This window comes from Thermobia domestica, chromosome 12, assembly GCF_964235325.1.
Source record: "Thermobia domestica chromosome 12, izTheDome1.hap1.1, whole genome shotgun sequence".
NCBI lineage: Eukaryota > Metazoa > Arthropoda > Insecta > Zygentoma > Lepismatidae > Thermobia > Thermobia domestica.
This window is the reverse complement of record NC_137465.1, coordinates 196,182,123-196,201,404: the sequence shown is the minus strand read 5'-3', so window position 1 is coordinate 196,201,404 and position 19,282 is coordinate 196,182,123. Positions and strand designations below refer to the sequence as shown.

The 19,282-nt window shown below is 35.8% G+C and overlaps 1 protein-coding gene across 1 annotated transcript; it reads left to right on the top strand.

The window, feature by feature from the left end:
* The first annotated feature begins 4,173 nt into the window (after positions 1-4,173).
* On the top strand, positions 4,174-5,808 carry LOC145666226 (uncharacterized). Its single transcript, XM_081733292.1, has one exon. The coding sequence runs from the start codon at positions 4,174-4,176 to the stop codon at positions 5,806-5,808; it is 1,635 nt and encodes a 544-aa protein (XP_081589418.1).
* Positions 5,809-19,282: the final 13,474 nt, after the last annotated feature.

The window sequence follows — 19,282 nt, the reverse complement described above, 5'->3', positions numbered from 1 at the left end:
CACAAATCTGCCAATAAATTCTTCCGGATCACTCTCAAACAGTTCCAAACAATCACGGGAAAGGGTGAGTCGATTGCTTTTGGGTTCAACTGAAAGCAGCTTGGGTATCCATCTTGCGAACACCTAAGGAAACCGTAATTCGTTTACAATAATGTTTTGTGCTTCCTGATAGGAAATACGCATAGCTATTTCTCGGAGTTTGATTCTGCGGTCATTCAAAATCAAGTCAAAAAATTTCTTAACATTTTTCTAGTGGTCGACGTTGAAGGCCTGCCAACTAGAACAGCTTGATGTTCGATTTTCTCCATATTACAGTCACAAATTTGCGTCACTTCCTCCGACTTAGCGCCTTATAAACTCCTCACCTGAAACAATACAGAAATGAAATTTTACACAGTGACTACCAACGAATATAGCTACGCAGCTAACATATACAAACATAAAAAAATTGCTTCATTCGTAGTCAGGCCACGAACTTTCCAATCCTCCCTCGTATAATATGTTACTTAAGTTAAATGTTAACTATTAAAACTTTTAATTAAACATGATTTTAATTTATAGCGTACGAGCCGAAAGTTTGTGGGAACAACTAGTAACAATAAAGCAAATTAATTTAATGCTTTCTGACGAGTCACCTCTCTTAAATTAAACGGTTAACATTGCAGTATATATGTAGAACAATATTAGTTGGCAGCGATTAAAATCAGATGAAGTCAAAATGATGAGCCCAATTTCAGAAATTTATTCTTGTGAAAAATAGTAAGCATATCTTATTGTAACACATGCGCTTCGAAATGGTAACTTTCAAAGCTTATTTTCCAAGCAGTGTTTCCATTTTCTACCTAGCGAGCAGTTAAGGAAAATGGCGTTTGATTGGAGAACAGAGATCTTTCTGTGTGTTTGATTATCACGGAATCAAGTCTGTAATTAATGTGCACATGACTTGACTCCATATGATTTCTTCATGTGGGGTTTTGCAAAGGATCATGTTTACGTACCACAACTTTCAATAATATTGAATGACCTGCGTACCCATATCAGAGTAGTAATTGGTGATATTGACTGAAACATGCTAGAACAGGTTTTGTCAGGAGATTGACTATTGGCTTGATGCGTGTTTTGTTACGCGAGGAGCTCACATGGAACATTTCTATTATGTTCGAAGAGAACTTTGACAGTTTACCTTTCTTAGCACATGTCTCACAACAACATATGTTTATTAGATTTCACATAATACATTTCTAAAATCGAGTCCATCATTTTGACTCGCTATGTATATGATGAATAAAGCAGAAAAAGACAAACGAAGCTGCAGTTACCGACAGCTTCACATTGTTACCATTGTTTCAAATATACCCCATCAGGATTCTGCCGCCTACAGTCGGACAATTTGTCCATGCCGACCAGATGCCGCGGTCGGATTGCCAGCGCCGCACGCCGGCGTCTTTCAGGGCGATTTTAGACCGCGATGAATATTTGCCTTCGCAGTCGGCAAACGGGCGGAAATGAGCATTAAATGCGCCGGCGCCGCCGTCGGAAAGTTGTCTTGCCGAGCAGTCGGCAAACAGCCGTAAAGGCGCAGTAAATGCGCGGGCGCCGCCGTCGAAAAGAGGTCGGCAATAGGTACTGAATAGAGAGGAGAGGCTGTGTAGCCCACTCTAAAAAAGTTTCTGGTAATTCTTAAATTTTAAAATATAATTCAGGTAAATGTTAACAATTTGTTGTTTCACAAATGAGAAATACATCACTTTATAAATTAGCTATTTATATTAGTAGACTCTAAAATACCTACCTAAATTAATACTGTGATGTAATCACGAACTGAATGAAAGAATAAGTCAATAATTTTATTAATGAAAAATCATAATGTAAATTCTGTCGACTAAGTTCAACGAAGATTTTTGTATTGTGAAATGTAATTTTGCTAGAGAGTAGAGCAGGCATAGCATTAATTTTACATCTCAAAGGCAGAATTTGGAATCTTTTCTAAAATTGTTAAAAGCAGAAAATATATTGTAAATATTTTTCAATAACGACCAAAAGGCGATTGTAAATAATGAAAAAGAGCACCTGAAGTTACAAAACAAGATGTTCCTCAGCAAAGAAAATAAGTAAACATTTATCATGACAAATTTGTAGCAACTACTTTGTTGTAAATTAATATTACACCATTTTTCTGTTAGGATAATAGTAATAGGTCTATATTTCAGGAAATGTTATTGGACTTCCCCCAAAAACATGTAAATTTCAAAATGCAGTGTAAAGGCCTTTCGAAAGGCAAAAAAGGTTTAGATAAAGGAAAGGACAATAACATATATATAAAAAGACCAGATTTGAAACCAAAGTATCATTGTACACTCAGAGTTTCGAAGTGGCAATGGAGAAGTCTCTGAGAAGCAATTACCTGGATATATGTTACAAAGTCAAGGAAACGTACTACTGCATGGTCTACTAATGATAACTGCAATAGGTAAAAATATGACTGTGGAAAGCTTATATTGTCTATTTACATTCTCATGATTTTGGGAAGTCTCTAAAGTGATAGGCAAAAAATAAAACACAGTTCTGACCAGAGCAGAATGAAATATATTAAAAACTATACTTACAATGTTACAGTTTCAAGGACCTAACGTCCTCTTCATCAGACACAAACACTGAGAAAAGACATGTGACAGCAGATCTTATATACGTGAGAAAGTGAAAGGCCACGCCCCTTCCTCTCTCATTGGTCGGAGGGAACCAATGAGGATAAAGTTACGCGCAAACAGAAAAATATAATGAGCCCTTTCACTTTTTCTAACAGTTCCTTAATGAGATGACATACAAAGAAAGTAAATAACAAATAGAAAATATTAAATAAGAAAAAAATATATATATAACTAAATATATCTTATATATAAAAGAGAACGCACAAATCCTTTGTGAACTCATCACGCTAATACGGCTGAACCAATTTCTTTCATTTTTGGGGGGTTATTATGATTTGGACCCTAGATGGTTTTTATCATATCACTTTAATTTTTAATTACCAGTGTCTTGAGATAATTGACCATTCAAGTGTCCATACGTACAAATCCTTTGTTATTAGTTCATCATAGGTAAAAATAAACGTATTTATATGCAACCCGCATGACCGTGTCACTCGGCGGGTTAACATAAATGACAGGCGATATAATGTTAACATTTACTGCAATCTACTATGGTTTTTATCATATCACTTGAAAGCGAAAAAGTAAAAATTATCTAAGTAACAACGTTTATTGCGTTCCGGGGTGACCGCAGCGAAGCGGGGCGGGTTAACATAAATGACAGGCGATATAATGTTAACATTTACTGCAATCTTCTATGGTTTTTATCATATCACTTGAAAGCGAAAAAGTAAAAAATATCTAAGTAACAAAGTTTATTGCGTTCCGGGGTGACCGCAGCGAAGCGGGGTGAACGCTGCTAGTAAATATATAAATTTAAATAAATAAATAAATAAATATTAATAGCTTATATGCACTTTTCTTGTTCCTTTTCTATCACATCCAACAATTTCCCCCATTGCTCGTGTATATTCATACCGCTTGTCCAATTCATTAGGTTCTCCTCTTGTTCTCTCTTTATTCTTCTAGCCTCTTTCCACTTTCTAATAATCTTCCTCTTCTCTCTCTCTAAACCCCTAGCTCCCTCCCAGTCTATTTTATGTCCCGTTTCCTTCACATGTTTGTATATAGCATTATTATCCCTTTTCAGTCTAACATCATCCTTATGTTGTTTTAATCTGTCCATAAGCCTTTTCCCCGTCTCCCCTATGTATTTCATGTCACACTCACTACACTTCACTTCATATATCACTCCTTCTTCCTGCTCCTCTATATGATTTTCCTTCCTTTTCCTTTTCTTCCTTATGCACTTCAACAAAGTTTCTCCTCCTTTTCTATAAGTCTTAACACCACCTTTTCTTAATAACTCCTTCAGCATCCGACCAATGAGAGAGAAGAAGGGGCGTGGCCTTTCACTTTCTCATGTATATAAGATCTGCTGTCACATGTCTTTTCTCAGTGTTTGTGTCTGATGAAGAGGACGTTAGGTCCTTGAAACTGTAACATTGTAAGTATAGTTTTTAATATATTTCATTCTGCTCTGGTCAGAGCTGTGTTTTATTTGTTACTCTACTTATCCAGAGCCATGGAGTTTGTTCATTATGATCTACCTCCAAGTCTGAAAAGGAGGATTAACACGTGGAAAGACAAAAGGAGGAAGGAAATCTCGTATGTGCAGCAGATCAAGTTCTTGAGGAGGTGTCTGGAAGAGGGAATTACTCCAAAAGGTCTACGGGTGAGAAAGAAAGGATTAGTGTGTGAATCAGTGAGATTCAAGAAACTAATTAAGAAAATTGAAAAAGAAGTTATCTGGGACGTCATAAGGAAAAGAAGTAAGGAAGTGAAAACAAGTGAGGAAGTGTCTAACCAACTTATGGAACATATAAAGGACGGTGTTAGTATTTTTATGAGAGAAGCAGTGATAAGAGATCTAAGAGAATGGGAAAGGAGTTTTGAAGAAAAAGTTAATACCAGATTAGCCAACAAAGGAAGATTGTTAGGTTGGAGAGAAGAAAAGGATAATAGGAACAGAGTGGTAGTGATAGGTGACATAGTTTTATCGGAAGAAGAGGAGAAGTGCTTAAGTCTAGGACATAAATTTAAGGTTAAAGAGGAAGAAGTGGACAAGAAGGAATTGGTGTACACAGTAGAACAAGCCATTGTAGACATAAAAGATAAGGACGAGAGAGAGAGAATAAGGAAAAAAGCATTGTCGATTGTTAGGCAGAATATGAACAAGAAGGAGAGTAACTTAAGGAAAGAAGAGAAGGAAGGACTGAAAAGATTAAGGAAAAGAAAGGATATCGTAGTGGAACAGGCGGACAAAGGAGGCGCGTTGGTAGTAATGGAGAAAGGATGGTACCAGGAGAAGCTAGAGGAGTTATGTGATCAGACATATGAGGAAGTCGGTAACAAGGACATGAAAGATGGAGTGTTGAAAAAGATAGTACAAGAAGGGAAAAAGGCGGGGATTAAAAAGATGATCAACGAAAAAGGAAGGATTCCTGTCATGAAAGGTTTTCCGAAAATACATAAGAAGGACGTGAAGCTAAGACCAGTACTGGACTGCAGAGGTAACTATTTTGAACCACTAGAGGAGAAATTAAGAGAGATAATGGACGAAATCAGACAAGGACAAAAGACATGCAGAGTGAAGAACACGGAAGAATTGAGGAAGAGGATAGATGAGATTAAGTGGAATCAGGAGAAGGTGTTAATATTTAGTGTAGATGTTAAAGCCATGTTCACCAGTATAAGAAGGGATTATGTCATAAAGGCAATAGAAGAGGAGATGGAAGGGAAAGTTATAAGTCAGTGGAAAAAAGAGAAAGTTATAAGAGCGCTTAAGACTTTGTGGGAAAATAGCTATTGCATAATTGGAGAAAGACTAGTGAAGATAAAAGAAGGTTTAAGCATTGGATCCAAGCTGAGTCCAGTTCTAGCGGAAATAGTAATGAACAAGTGGGAGAAAAAAGTGACAGAACAAGCAGGAGGAAAGTTACTGTTCTTTTGCAGGTATGTTGATGATTGTTTAGGCATATGTACAGGGAATAGAAATCAACTGGAGAAATATGTTGAAAGTATAGAAGACCAAGAGAAAGGCATAAGGTTAGAATTAGAAGTTGAAGAAAATAACTCTATCAATTTCATGGATATGAAGATAGAGAAGCAAGGTGAGAAAGTGACTACTAGTTGGTATCAGAAACCGTGTTGGGCATAGCACCTCGAAACAAAATCGTAAATAAGCCATTGGGTGTCTTCAACATTGGGAGGTGGACAGATTTGAGGCTTATTCTAGGGAAGAAAGATGAAACTCATATTACGGTAGATGAATCTGAGTTGAAGCTGTTGTAGAGTATATTATATGTTAGGCGACGTAGACGAAGTATTAGTACAATCAGTATTACAAATCATTGCTGTGAACACATTCTGAAATCTGAATACATGCATATTTATAATTGGTATGTTTCTAATTAGGCATCCACAAAGATCCAAGTTAAAATTGTTTTATAAAAATATAAATAATAACTTCCCCAAAACTACGAAGAAAGAATATCAATTATGTATGACGGAACAATACTCTTATTTGAGCAAAATGATAATATTTTCAATAGCATTATAGGAATCGTTACAGAAATCTGACACATGTCATATATTCTTTAGTTAACAGATGTAACCTTAAGATTATGGAGAAAAATATTCCAGCAATTGAATTCTATTCTTTGCTTACGAAGCATCCTCTCTCAAAAGAAAAATTGGGACACGTGGAAATACGTAGGAATAAACAAACCATGGTTCGACCAGGAATGCATTAAACTAGCAGAGAAGAGAAAACAGGCAAAATTACGTTAGCTTCAAAATCCGAATGAAATAACTACACAAAATTTCGTAGATATTAGGTGGGAAACTTCCGAAACTTTTACAATAAAGAAACGGAATTTTTGAAAGCTAAAATTAAGGAACTTGAAGATAATAGTAAAAATAAAAACATTCGGGACGTATAAAGGGATCAACGAATTTAAGGAAGGCTACCAACCTTGTGCTTACATTAAAGAAAGCTGACGGAACAGTTGTCACTGATATAGGCAGCATTTTAAGTAGATGGAAAGATTTATTTGACAATTTGCTTAACACGCATAAAAACCTACTGTGCCTGGAGAAAGGGAGATACTCACCGCAGAACCGTATATTCCAGAACCCAACCGAATAGAAGTAGAAACCGCTATAAAAAATTAAAGAAACAGAAATCTCCGGGTGTAGACGAAATTCCGGCTCAGTTAAATTTAGCTGGAGGCGAAAAATTGTGGAACAAGATACACAAACTCATCCCCCTTATCTGGAATGGAACAAGGAAGAATTGCCACAAGAGTGGAATGAATCAATCATTGTTCCAATAAACAAGACAGGCAACAAAACTGTAATAATTATCGAGGCATCTCTCTTCTGTCAACATCCTATAAAACTCTTTCAAACATTCTATTAGTAAGATTGACCCCATACGCAGATGAAATTATTGGGGATTATCAGTGCGGATTTAAACGAAATCGATCAAGTATCGACCAAATATTTACCATTCGCCATATATTCGAAAAGAAGTGGGTGCCCCGCGTAGCGTAATCGCTAACGCTTTCGCCTTTGGTGCGAGCTGTCCCGGTTGGGTCACTCGGTCGAGAAAGTGTAACACGCTTTTCAGGCCAGCCACCCTGAATGAGGTTTTCCTGGGTTTTCCTCATTCACACCAGGAAAATGCCGGGGTAGTACTTAACTTATAAGTCCCAGGCCGCTTCCTTCCTTTTCCAATCATTTCTTCCTTCCCTTTCCCCGGATTGTGTGCTCGCCGAGGGACGTCATCCCTCAAATCGTGACGGGCTAAATGGCCTTAGATTCCGAAAGCTCAGAAATCTAAATCCTAAATCTTAATCGAAAAGAAGTGGGAATACAATAATACCCCGGTACATCAACTATTTATTGATTTTAGAAACGCTTATATGACTCGGCTAGGAGAGAAACACTGTACAACGTTCTTACAGAATTTGGAATACCGAAAAAGCTAATTAGATTAATTAAGGCATGTTTAAATGAATCTCAAAGGAAAGGTCGGGTAGGAAAAATCTTGTCCACGAGCTTTCACGTAGAGAATGGCCTGAAACAAGGAGATACGTTGTCGCCATTCTTATTCAACTTTGTCCTGATATACGCTATAAGGAAAATCAAAGATAGCAAACAGGGCCTAGAGCTGAACGGTGTTCTCACCAGGTTATGCTGTACGCTGATGATGTAAATTTAATAGGGGATGATAGGAGAACAATAGAAAGAAATGCAGAAATCTTATTAAACGCTTGCAGGGACATGGATTTAGAAGTAAGTGCAGAGAAAACTAAATACATGGAAGTGCGTCGGGACCGTAATACGGCAAATTGTGGATGCATTAAAATATCAAATAATACTTTTGATAAAGTGGATAGTTTCAAATATCTAGGATCAATATTAACAGAGGAAAATCATATTCACGAAGAAATTAAATGTCGACTAAAAACAGGGAATTCGTGTTATTATTCAGTTCAAAATCTCTTGTCTGTAGGCTGTATGGAGAGTGAGGCCCAACCGTTCTCACCCTAATTCTTCAATTTTGTGTCTTGTCTGCGTACTGAGTGGAGGTGTTCCTTATCTTCAAGAAGAAGAGACCCGGTCGCTTATGTCGAATTGTGTTTCTCTGAAACGTTCAGGTACGATATAAGCGAGCTGGTTTCCTGTCAACTGGTGATGAATAGGGACGCGCACGAGACGAGTCGAGACAGGATTTTCCTGACAAAATTCCAGTCGAGACACGGCTCTTCCAATAGAGAAATATACATTTTTCGAGACATCACTTTATCAGCACATTTTCGAGACGAGACAGCCACAAATCTTGTCTCGTGCGCATCCCTAGTGATGAAGAAGTGAAACGGAATGTGAGCAGAGTGCTAAATAGGCCAGAGCTTTTTCTTTTCTTTTGTTTCTTTCTTTTCCTTTTCCTTTTTTTTTTTTGCGCAAAGCGTTGGACAAATTGATGCAACTGTAAGACAAATGCCTGAATCTTAATGGGGATTATGCGGAAAGGTAAGGAAGGACCCATCTTGACATCTATGCATAGTTTAGAAATGAATCTTATATATATATATTTACAGTTTAGGGAAACATATTTTGAACGACCCATGTAATATATTCCAATTAATTAGTTGCGATTCATAAGACCTTAATGCGATTTGGAAAGTGGGATGTATAAGCGAGGGCGCCGACTTGTTTTTAAATTTGGGGGAGGGGGGTCATTCAGATGCAGAAGGCATATATATGAGGATTTTAAAACAAATTCCATTCAAATTATGTCAAATATTGTATATTCATAAATACAATGCATGGCCTGAGCCCCCCTTCCCCAGGATCGGCGCCCTTGTGTATAAGAGTGAGTTGCGAAGGTTTAAAATGATAATTTAGCGCCATCTTAAGCACCGCAGGATGATACAAAGTTATGTTAAAGCTAATTAATTATGAAAGGTTTAGAATTTAAGACACAGCTTAAATTTTCACAGTTGTTGCTATTTATTTTTCGAGACAATACAGTATGTGTGTAACCATTCCAAAGCTTTAACAATTTTGTATTTATAGCTACTGTTTTTTTTTTTTTTCAGTCATTTGCAAGATTGTCTAAGAAACGAAAAAGTGAGGTTGTTTCATCTCACAAAAGTAATGTCTCGTCTCGGAAAGTGTTGTGATTTCTATTGAAAGTTCTCTGTCTCGTCCCGATTGTCACAAAAATTTTGTCTCATAGGCAATTCTGATTATTTGTCACTGTTAATAATAGGTTTTAATAATGTATTGTTACAGATTACAGATCCTGTTTTCCTGACATTTCACTTCTGTTTCAATTTATTTTTGTTTACGCAAATTGGCCTTCTATCCTACTGGGGGAGCAAACTAACAGAAGAGGTAAGCAAAAGTTTTCGTAGTGATTCGAGATCAGTGGATTCTTTTGTTTTTATTGTGTAAGGGTGTTCATAATCCTATGACGCATGTTGCGCTTTCTAAACTCTATTGACATGTTTCGATTCCTCAACAGCAAATAACAACTTTTAAACTTACACTACTTTCTTATCTCTAAGCATGACATTGATTAAACATTATTTTTGTATAAATTCCTCATATTGTATATGGCTACCTCAGTGGCGTAACTGAGGGGCCTGCATTTCCGCGGCGCCGCAAAGTTTGGGGTCTAGCTCAAAGCAAATGCCAAGAACTATAGCCTACAAGAAGGGAGTTGAATACGAAATATACATTTCCCTGAACAACATTATTTACTTTAGAAAAGAAAACTATGTTTTGGGTGAAAATTCATCTATTCTAGCAATATCAATTTAAAAATTCAACTTAGCACTCGAAGTTTAAGGGAAATATTTTCGCTGCCGACTGTACAATGTGTTGAAAATGGATTAGAAAAAGAAATTCTGAAAATGTTGCAGGAAAATGGATTTTCATTGTCAATATGTCTTGGTCAGGTGTTTAACGGGTAGAAGGAGCAAACATGTCTGGTATTTTTAAGGGCTTAAAAACAAGAAAACAAGAATTCTAGAAAAATAAAAGAGAGCAAAGTTTATTTACTGTGATGCACATAATTTGAACTTAGTCCTGAATGACGATGTATCATTTGTGCAGGAAAACAAAAACTTTAATGATCTAATTGAGAGATTCTGTGTGTTTTTCAGTCAGAGTACTAAAAGATGGGAACTGCTTTCAGCTGCTTTCACATCCATTAAAGAAATTTGTCCTACGCGCTTTTGTTCAAGATTTGATTCATTAAGAGCTTTACGTTATGCATATTTAGTTATTATGAGAATCTTAACAAAACTTGCGCTTCAGTCCAAAACAACTAACGAAGAAGATGAGGCGAATGATTTAAAGAAACAATTAGGAAAGTTTGAATTTGTTTTACTGTCCTTCATACCAAAATACTTGAAACTATGAACTTGATTTCAAAATTTCTTCAGACCAATAATGTTGATCTTTACCAAGCATCAGCCCTTCTTCACAGAATGTTACTGATACACCACTATCTAATTACAGAAATAATTTCCAAGATGCAATGTTTTCAGCTACTGAACTTGCAAAACAATGGGGTTCCGGCATAACATTTGTGAACAAGAAGGCTCGAAGAGTCAAGAAACATTTCGTGAATTACTTCAGTACGAGCGTTTGACAAATCCGAAAAGACATTTATCAAGTAACTGTATTTAATAATACCGTAGACATCATTATACATCAAATCGAAATTAGATTTGAATCAATGAAAGAACTAAGTGAGCTATTTATTATACTAGCTCCCCAGTTCTTGTCTTGTGCTTCAGATGAAGAGTTACATAGGAAAGCAATTCGCTTGTTTTCTACGTTGAAGAGGACCTGACAGAGGATTTTGGATATCAAATTCAAAGTTTTAAATTGGTTTTACACAATGGAATAAAGTTAAAAACAACAATTCGCGAACTAGCATATCTCCTATTAATAGATAATTATACTTTGGCTTCTAGTATTTTAGACGTATCCACAGCTTTTTTGTTATTTCTCACCTTACCAGTGACTGTTTCTACAGAGGAGCGATCTTTTCCAAAATTAAAACTGATAAAGAACTATCTACGCAGTTCCATGTCTCAAGAACGGTTGACCACTCTCAGCATTTTAAGTGTTGAATGCGATGGAGCAAGAGCAATACACTCAGTTCTGTAGCCAGCCCAAAAATGTAGGGGGGCCTTGTGGAAGTTAGAGGGGGGCAATCCAAACATGTTATAGTTCATCACAATATTATAGTTCATTTACAAGCCCATCATGAAAATTTTAGGGTGCAGTAAGAATTTAGCGGGGGGGCGTTCCCCTAGACCCCTAGACCCCTGGATATGGTCTAAATACACGTAACTGATATAATTTAAAAAATGCAGCAAAAATGTTAGAATATTAAACCGCTTCATAGAACTTGCAGGCAGCAGTATCGTTTGCCTTTTTCAGTGAGTATTAATTTTAATTAGTCTACAACTTTATTATATTCCATGGTCAATATGCTAATATTATGGTTTATTAACCAGTCTTCTACAGGAACATAATTATAATTGTGGGTAGTTAATGGGCAAAGGAAGGGAGCCCCAAAATAATCCTGCAGGGAGCCCGACTTTTTGCGTTATGCTACTGGCTACCCTGATTACCACAATTTCCAGTTTTATCATTAGAAAACCATTCCTTTCTTAATTTATCTTTTTCTTTTCAGCAAAAATGATTCCACCAGCTTGGACATCGTCGTGTTTTTTTTTTTTTTTTTTTTTTTTTTTTTTTTTTTTTTTAAATATTGAGCTGCCTGAATACTAAAGGAACTCACAAAGAAACTCGGTTTTCTTTTCAGTTTAACATTCCACAAATTCTTACGTCATCAGTCACTTGTCTTAATCATCTTGTCCTTTAGTCTAAAAAACCAGTCTAATATGTCTCTTTTAAAAACTGTAGCCTTCCACGAAGTCTAACTTCTGCTACTCAATTGCAAACGCAAAATTATGAATGAGGCTTGGAAGAAAAGAGTAAAAGATGTTAAGAAAATAATTGAGACACCTTGTATCAAAATCCGCTACATCCATTTCGTTTAGTTTGGAGCAATCTCGCAAAACGTGCAGTGGAGTTTCATTACACACGCGTACAAAGTCCCATATTTGAACTAGTATTTTAGTATGAAATATTAAGCTTTTAAACAGAATTCTGTTTCCATGGAATTCTTTTAGATCAAACACATAACAAGCGATATGTAACTCAATTTCGGTAAAAAAAAAAAAAAAAAAGAAAAAAGAAAAAAGAAAAAATAGATTTGGCGGATTTTGATACCAGGCGTCTCAATTCTTTGAAATAAATCTGCAACAACTATGAGTTCTTTTTATTAACAAGGCGTAAGTCCATGATCAAATGTTTTATTCCTTTTCATGATATATTTTATTATGTAAATTACGGATAGAGAGTCTCACAGGCGTTTCTGCCGGGGATGACAGGAGGACGCGTCACCCTAATATTTTTGTTGAGGAGATGAAATTGACCAATACTGATCTATATGGAAGAAGTACAGAGACGCAGAACAAATGAATTTATATGTGTTGGTTAATATTAGGTTGGTGTGATTAAAATGTCCATTTGACGTGTGCCACTTTCAAGGAAATATACAATATGTGTGTATTTAGAAAGCTACATTTCTTGGTTAGTCAAAGTAGTCTCGGCTTCACTCATACACTTCTGTCATCATTTAACTATTATTTAATTGGATTTGATGACGAACGAAGACCAGAGAAGGAAAAAATATGTAGAAAGTTGATCTGCGAATTAAAAAAGGATTTGATTTGATTTGATTTGATTTTTAGTTTAGCATCCCTTTCAGCAGGGAGGCTATATGAGACGTGGACCTACTAATTAACGTGGAATCCGAACCACATGAGCTCCCGCCGGGAATCGAACCCGGGCCTCCCACGAATTAAAAAAAGGAAATTACAAAGACAGAGGAATATATTCGTACATTAGAAGTAAATTTGACAAGAGAAATTAGAAACGATAAAGAAATGATTGATTGATTTTTGAGTTTTACGTCCCGTTTAGCAGCGAGGCTAAATGAGACTTGGACCTACTGATTAACGTGGAATCCGAACCACATGAGCTCCCGCCGGGAATCGAACCTGGGTCTCCCGTAGAAACGATAGAGAAATTTTAATAATGTATATAAAAGTAAATTTCATGGAAATAGAAGGTAGCAAGGAAAAACTGCTATGACAATATAGAAACAAAGATAGAAATGAAGTTTTAATGAGAGAATTACAGCTTGAAAAAGAAGGGAAGAATACATTGAGGAACAAGATGATAGGTACTAAAACGGAAAACGAAGTAAATGATGATGGCAAAGGAATTGAGATGCTAAGGGATAAGTTCAAAAACAAATTAAGGATGAAAAGGTAGATAATATACACTACTTTATTAAGAATACAAAGAAGAAGGAAAACGACATGTTCGAAATGCATAATCAAATCAAGAGTGTCATCATATGACTTCTTTCAAATAGTCAAGCTTTTGTATGAGGACTATAGAACTACACTGCTGCAAATGCGCTTAAGAACACTGACTCAAAGTTGTACACAAGAAGAAAGTGATTGTAGATTTTACTGTTCCCAATATTTCGTCAATGAGACATCCTAAACATGTTATACAGACTGTTCAAAATCGTACAATGCTCGCCTTAATACCACATATAATTACTCCGAGTAGCCACGCCAGGAACAGTTCAGATGCGTGACTGGTCGTATAGATGTTGTATGTCTGTCTAGAAAATGGTCATTATGTGCTCCACTGGCGATCACTGAAGCCATCTACAGTGCCCGATAAGGCTAAGGTTCGGAGATCTAGCAGGCCAGGAAAAAAGTATTCTCGATAGCGTGTGAAAGGTTCACTTGTTGCTGCTAATGAAGACAAGCGTCCAGATAAGCTTTGAAGAGAGCAATGGCAATACTACGAGGGTACAACATAATAATGATATTTCCCTTAAGAAAGTCAGATATGTAGCTTATATATCGTCCATGCTCTTACTAACTTCCAAAAAATCCAGTGTGAGTCGTATATGAGAAATGGACACACGCTGGATTTTTCCGTTCACCTGCAAGTTTACATAGAATCACAAATCCATCACCGTGTTGAAACAAAAAAACTACTCTCATCACTGAATGTAAGAATATTTCATTTGTTTGATGCTGCAGTCTTTCCCGACACACACACACACACACACACACACACACATATATATATATATATATATATATATATATATATATATATATATATATATATATCTTTCCGGATCCGGGGTTTTTGAGCAATTTTTAAGACTTTCAGTCAAACAGCTACTGCATCGTCACTATCTATCCTAGGATCATGGTTCATACTTCATTCTCTTCAGAATCGAGCTGGCTTTCAAATGGTACCACTTGTATGCTCATACCATATACCAGGAGCGGGAAAAATGATGTCAAAGGGAAAATTTCGGAGGGAATTTTTTTCTCTCGCACTTTGGGCCCCTCTGGAGCGGCCCTGTGTAAACGTAGCCATTTAAGAAAAATCTGATAAATAGTACTTGGTATACTGAATGTGTGTGCCAAATTTCAAGTTTCTATCCTGAATACTGAGGGCGGGAGAAATTTTATCAGGAATTCCCACCATGCCCCAAATTACCGTAAAACACCTTGATCTCAGGTAAAAAATTTCCTGAGACATCCCTAATTACCCTAGGGTCATGTTTCGCCCATCATTCTCTTCAGAATAGAACTGCCTTTCAGGCGGTATGACTCACGTGTCTCTATCATGTATCTAAGGCGAGAAAATGAGGAAAAACGGGATTTTTGGGTAAAAATATCCTTTTTTTTTCAACTTTTAGCCCCCCTGGACCACCCTGTTTTAACGAAGAGATCTGAAAAAAATCTGGTAAATACTACTCGGTGGGCAGAATGTTTATGCACAATTCCAATTTTCCAGGTGCAAAAGTAAGCCCGCCAAAAAAACATTTCCCTTTTTCAACGTTTAGCCCCTCTGTACCCCCTGTTTAAAAACCAGTATTGATCTGCTAGTGGAATGTTGACGAAATTCGGCCGTTGCCAACTATTACAATTTTAAAAAATCTGGGAACAAAATTTTGTTCATAGGTGTACAGTCAGCGACAAAAGTTCTTTCCGTTTGGTAAAATTTATTTTGGGGAATAACGGCGGTATGGCTGGAATAAATAAAAAATTACATTCTTTTTAATTAACTGAAAACTGTACTCAAATTGTCCTTCCATTCTGATGTTATTTACGAAACTAATTTTATCAAACGGAAAGAAATTCTGTCTAACTATATACAATACTTTTCTTGGTAAGATACAATAATCGTTTCAGTCATTGCCTAATATTAACCCTGCTTGAAAGTACACCGTATTATCAATAACGACTGTTATCCTTTTGCATTTTTTTGAATTTGACAAGATATCTATGAACCATCAAGCCAGATCAAGCCACTTCACATATTTGCATACATTTTATACTTAAGAATTAGTTTTCGAATTCAAGGCTAAGCAAAAATATGACATGATATACTAGGAAATCTTATATAAAAGGTATAAGATCTTTCTACGATTATGGTTAACTTCGAACAGAGAACACTGGTAGAAATGTAAGTAAAGAAACAGATACTTAAGCATGGCTTCTTGGGAAACGCCTTGAGGTTGCTCCCAAGGATATTTTAATTTTCCAGTTATGATACATTTTATTGTTCTGTCCCAGTAAATTATGTATTTCTATGTTTGAAGTATGGTTGCTGATTGACATTGTAATATGGTATTTCGTCTGATATCATTTTCTGTTTCATTCTATATCTTGGAGTATGATATTTACCACTTTGTCAAGGTTTTCCTTATATTCCGCTTGCACCAACATTTTACATCCATTTGTGATATGTTGTATTGTTCCTGGATATATCTAGCATCTTCTCTATTTGTCAATTTATTAGATGTTGAGCTCAGGATGTGTTTTTTGTGGTGTTTACTATTTATTCTGGACGATCTTGTCCTTATATGCTGTCTCCTCCTCCTCCTCCTCCTCCTACTACTACTACTACTACTACTACTACTACTACTACTACTACTACTAATAATAATAATAATAATAATAATAATAATAATAATAATAATAGGGCCTAATAATAATAATCATTAAACAACGATACAGAAATATTACTTGATTTATATTATTTACATTTTACTATTTTACACTATCGCCGGACTTCTTTTAGCACTAAGCGAAGGTTATTATTATTGTAACAATAACATGAAAGTAATGCCAATTAAAATAGTACCAGAAAATTAGTAATAAGTATTTAGCAAAACTAATAAATAAAGTTTTCTATACCCTAAGTATTTACATATATACATTTATTCTCATGTATATAGGGTGTGGAAATATCTCGAAGCATGTATGCTGTTCCGTGGTGGAATTGCAGCAAATCGATTCAATTGACCTTCAGGATCATATTAACAATTCTGGAAAGACCTCTAACTTTGACTGGAATGGGATTTTTCACTCTATCTGTAGAGATGTTTGGATCAGTAAGTATACGTTGTGGGTGTTGTGCAAAGACTATAGTTAAGGTGTGCTATATAAACACACAATTGATTGTTTAAGGACGGATGTAGTATATCAACACAACATCTGAATGGAGAAGACTGGCCTGGGTTTATAAGCCACATTTGCATTTAACACATCAAATAAATCATTCAATTTTGAGTGGCCCTTAAAGCGTTCATTATGTTTGTCTCGGAAGAAAGACTGATTGCCATCCCTAAACGGTTATGACTAATTAAGAACTATATGTCTGCTCAAGTGTGCCCATTTCCCCAAGGGCCTGGGCACAAGCTCCCACTTTTTTTACTATTCTGCACCCAAATTTACTATTCTGCTCCCAAATTTGCAATTCTTCCTCACCAAATGAATATTTGTCTTCCCCAAATTTACAATTTCTCGAGTTTAATTTTACTATTTTTGATAAAAAATTATGCCTTCAAATATTCTAATGGGCGTAACCTGCTCCCTAAAACTTGCTTGTGGATGCCCCTGTATCTGTTCATTTCCGTCTCACTGGGTTAAAATTTTATTCAATTTAATCTATATCTTTATTGTGCTCGCTCAGTGTCTCAAGAGTACACAGGGTGTTTCAAAACAACACCGACAACTTTTGGGAGGTGATTTCTGACACAAAGATAAGATGAAAAGTATAGACCAACCTTTGTGCACAAATGCTTCTTCTCAGAGTTATAGGCTGCCGAAAACATGAAAAAAATGAATTTTAAAGGTTCAAAGCTCCAAAACTATGAGACGTAACGTAATCGGGTCAAAACCTCACTTAGGAACTAGTATGTGCACTACCCAAAAATATATGTTTCAGAATCCTAAGGTACTCACGAAAAGATTCTTATAGAGGGAGTTTGACTACGAGCATATAATTTGAAATACTCGTCAATTACCTCTACAAAAATTGTTGCGGAAGTACCACAGGATTCTGAAACTTCGATATTTGAATAGAGCGCATATTGCACAAAACGCACATACTAGTTCCTTGGTGAAATCTTGATCCGACTAGGGTAGGTCTCATAGTTTTGGAGCTATGGACATTTAAAGTTCATTTTTTCATGTTTTCGGCAGCCTATAACTCCGAAAGGAGACATTTGTGCAACCAGGTTGGTCTATACTTGTCATCTTATCTTGGTGTCAGGAAGCACCTTCCAAACGTTGTTGGTGTTGTTTTGAAACACCCTGTAGTATATTTAATTATATCCCCCACCATTGCATTCCATTGAAACATTTTGATTCATTTCCGTGCCGCATGGTAGAGAGACTTTAAATTTTAATTTCACTTACTTCTATGTTTTTACTATACATACACAATTTATTAAAATACATGCAAATCAACATTTTGGTCAATTTTTGTGTCTCAATGTATAGCGATTTTATTAAAATTTAAAAGTACCTGTATAATTTCATACCTTTCTGTTCCTTCATGTAATATATTGTAGACCTAATAAAATTTAAGACTATATTTCTGTTCATTTCCAAATTTCATTGCACATAGATGTTATTTTGATCTTAATTCTTCGTTCATTTCACTGTCTAACCTTAATCTAACCTTAAGATAATTTATTAAAGTTTAAAACAATATTTGCATACCTAAAATATATAAAAATAAGACGTTTTTACAGCGACATCTGTTGATGGGTGGGGAGGGTACTGAAACTGCTACATCCTGAATATACTATTGTCATATCTTGTTTTCTTCCACAAAGCGGCGAATTATATATTCGTCGCTTCGTGAAATTACCACACTACCAGTTTTCATATTCGTCAAAATGTTATCTCTCTTTATCTCCTAAACAATGCTTAAGGGATGCTTAACACTATCTGAACAAAATACAACTTGTTCCAATATCAACAGCGAAACAGACTCAAAACGCACATTCGCCGGTTCGTTATGCATGGTTATGGGTATATGAGTATTCTCCAGTTCATGAAAGAATCGACGATATTTCCCAACTTCTATTACATACATTGCCTCTACAATTAAACTCTCCCTTTCACTTGGACATCCTTATATATAAAATATTGCATGGACACTAAGCCGTAAATGAACAAGAATGTCCCAATTTAAAATAATTGAAGGGCGATTGTCACAACTATAAAGATCTAAAATTATACGGTATCTCCAATTTACGAAATTTACAGAGTGAGAGGAGGCATTTATTTAACAGTATTTAACAGTAACAGTAATCACAGAACATGGCTATAACCGAAGGAAGATTCTAGGATCAGAACCCTTCCCTCTTTAAAACTTTTCAATCTTACACTGTATAAAGATATTTCACAGATCTTAAATGCTCTCTTGTAGCGTGCTGACAGTTTGAAAGTGCCTACACATGATAGACACTAATATATCAAAAGTTTATTTAAGTTTTTATAATGTCATTGTAAAGTAAAAGATGGATTTATTGAATGTTGAATTTCACCAAGTTCTCCTTTCCCTTTCAGGCTCTTGGAGTAGCATTTTCGTACTTTATGGTGCTAAGGAATCTGGAGCGTTAAATTTTT

What these genes read in the sequence shown, in the direction of transcription:
- LOC145666226 (XM_081733292.1), top strand. Translation starts at nt 4,174, where the DNA reads ATGGAGTTTGTTCATTATGATCTACCTCCAAGTCTGAAAAGGAGGATT.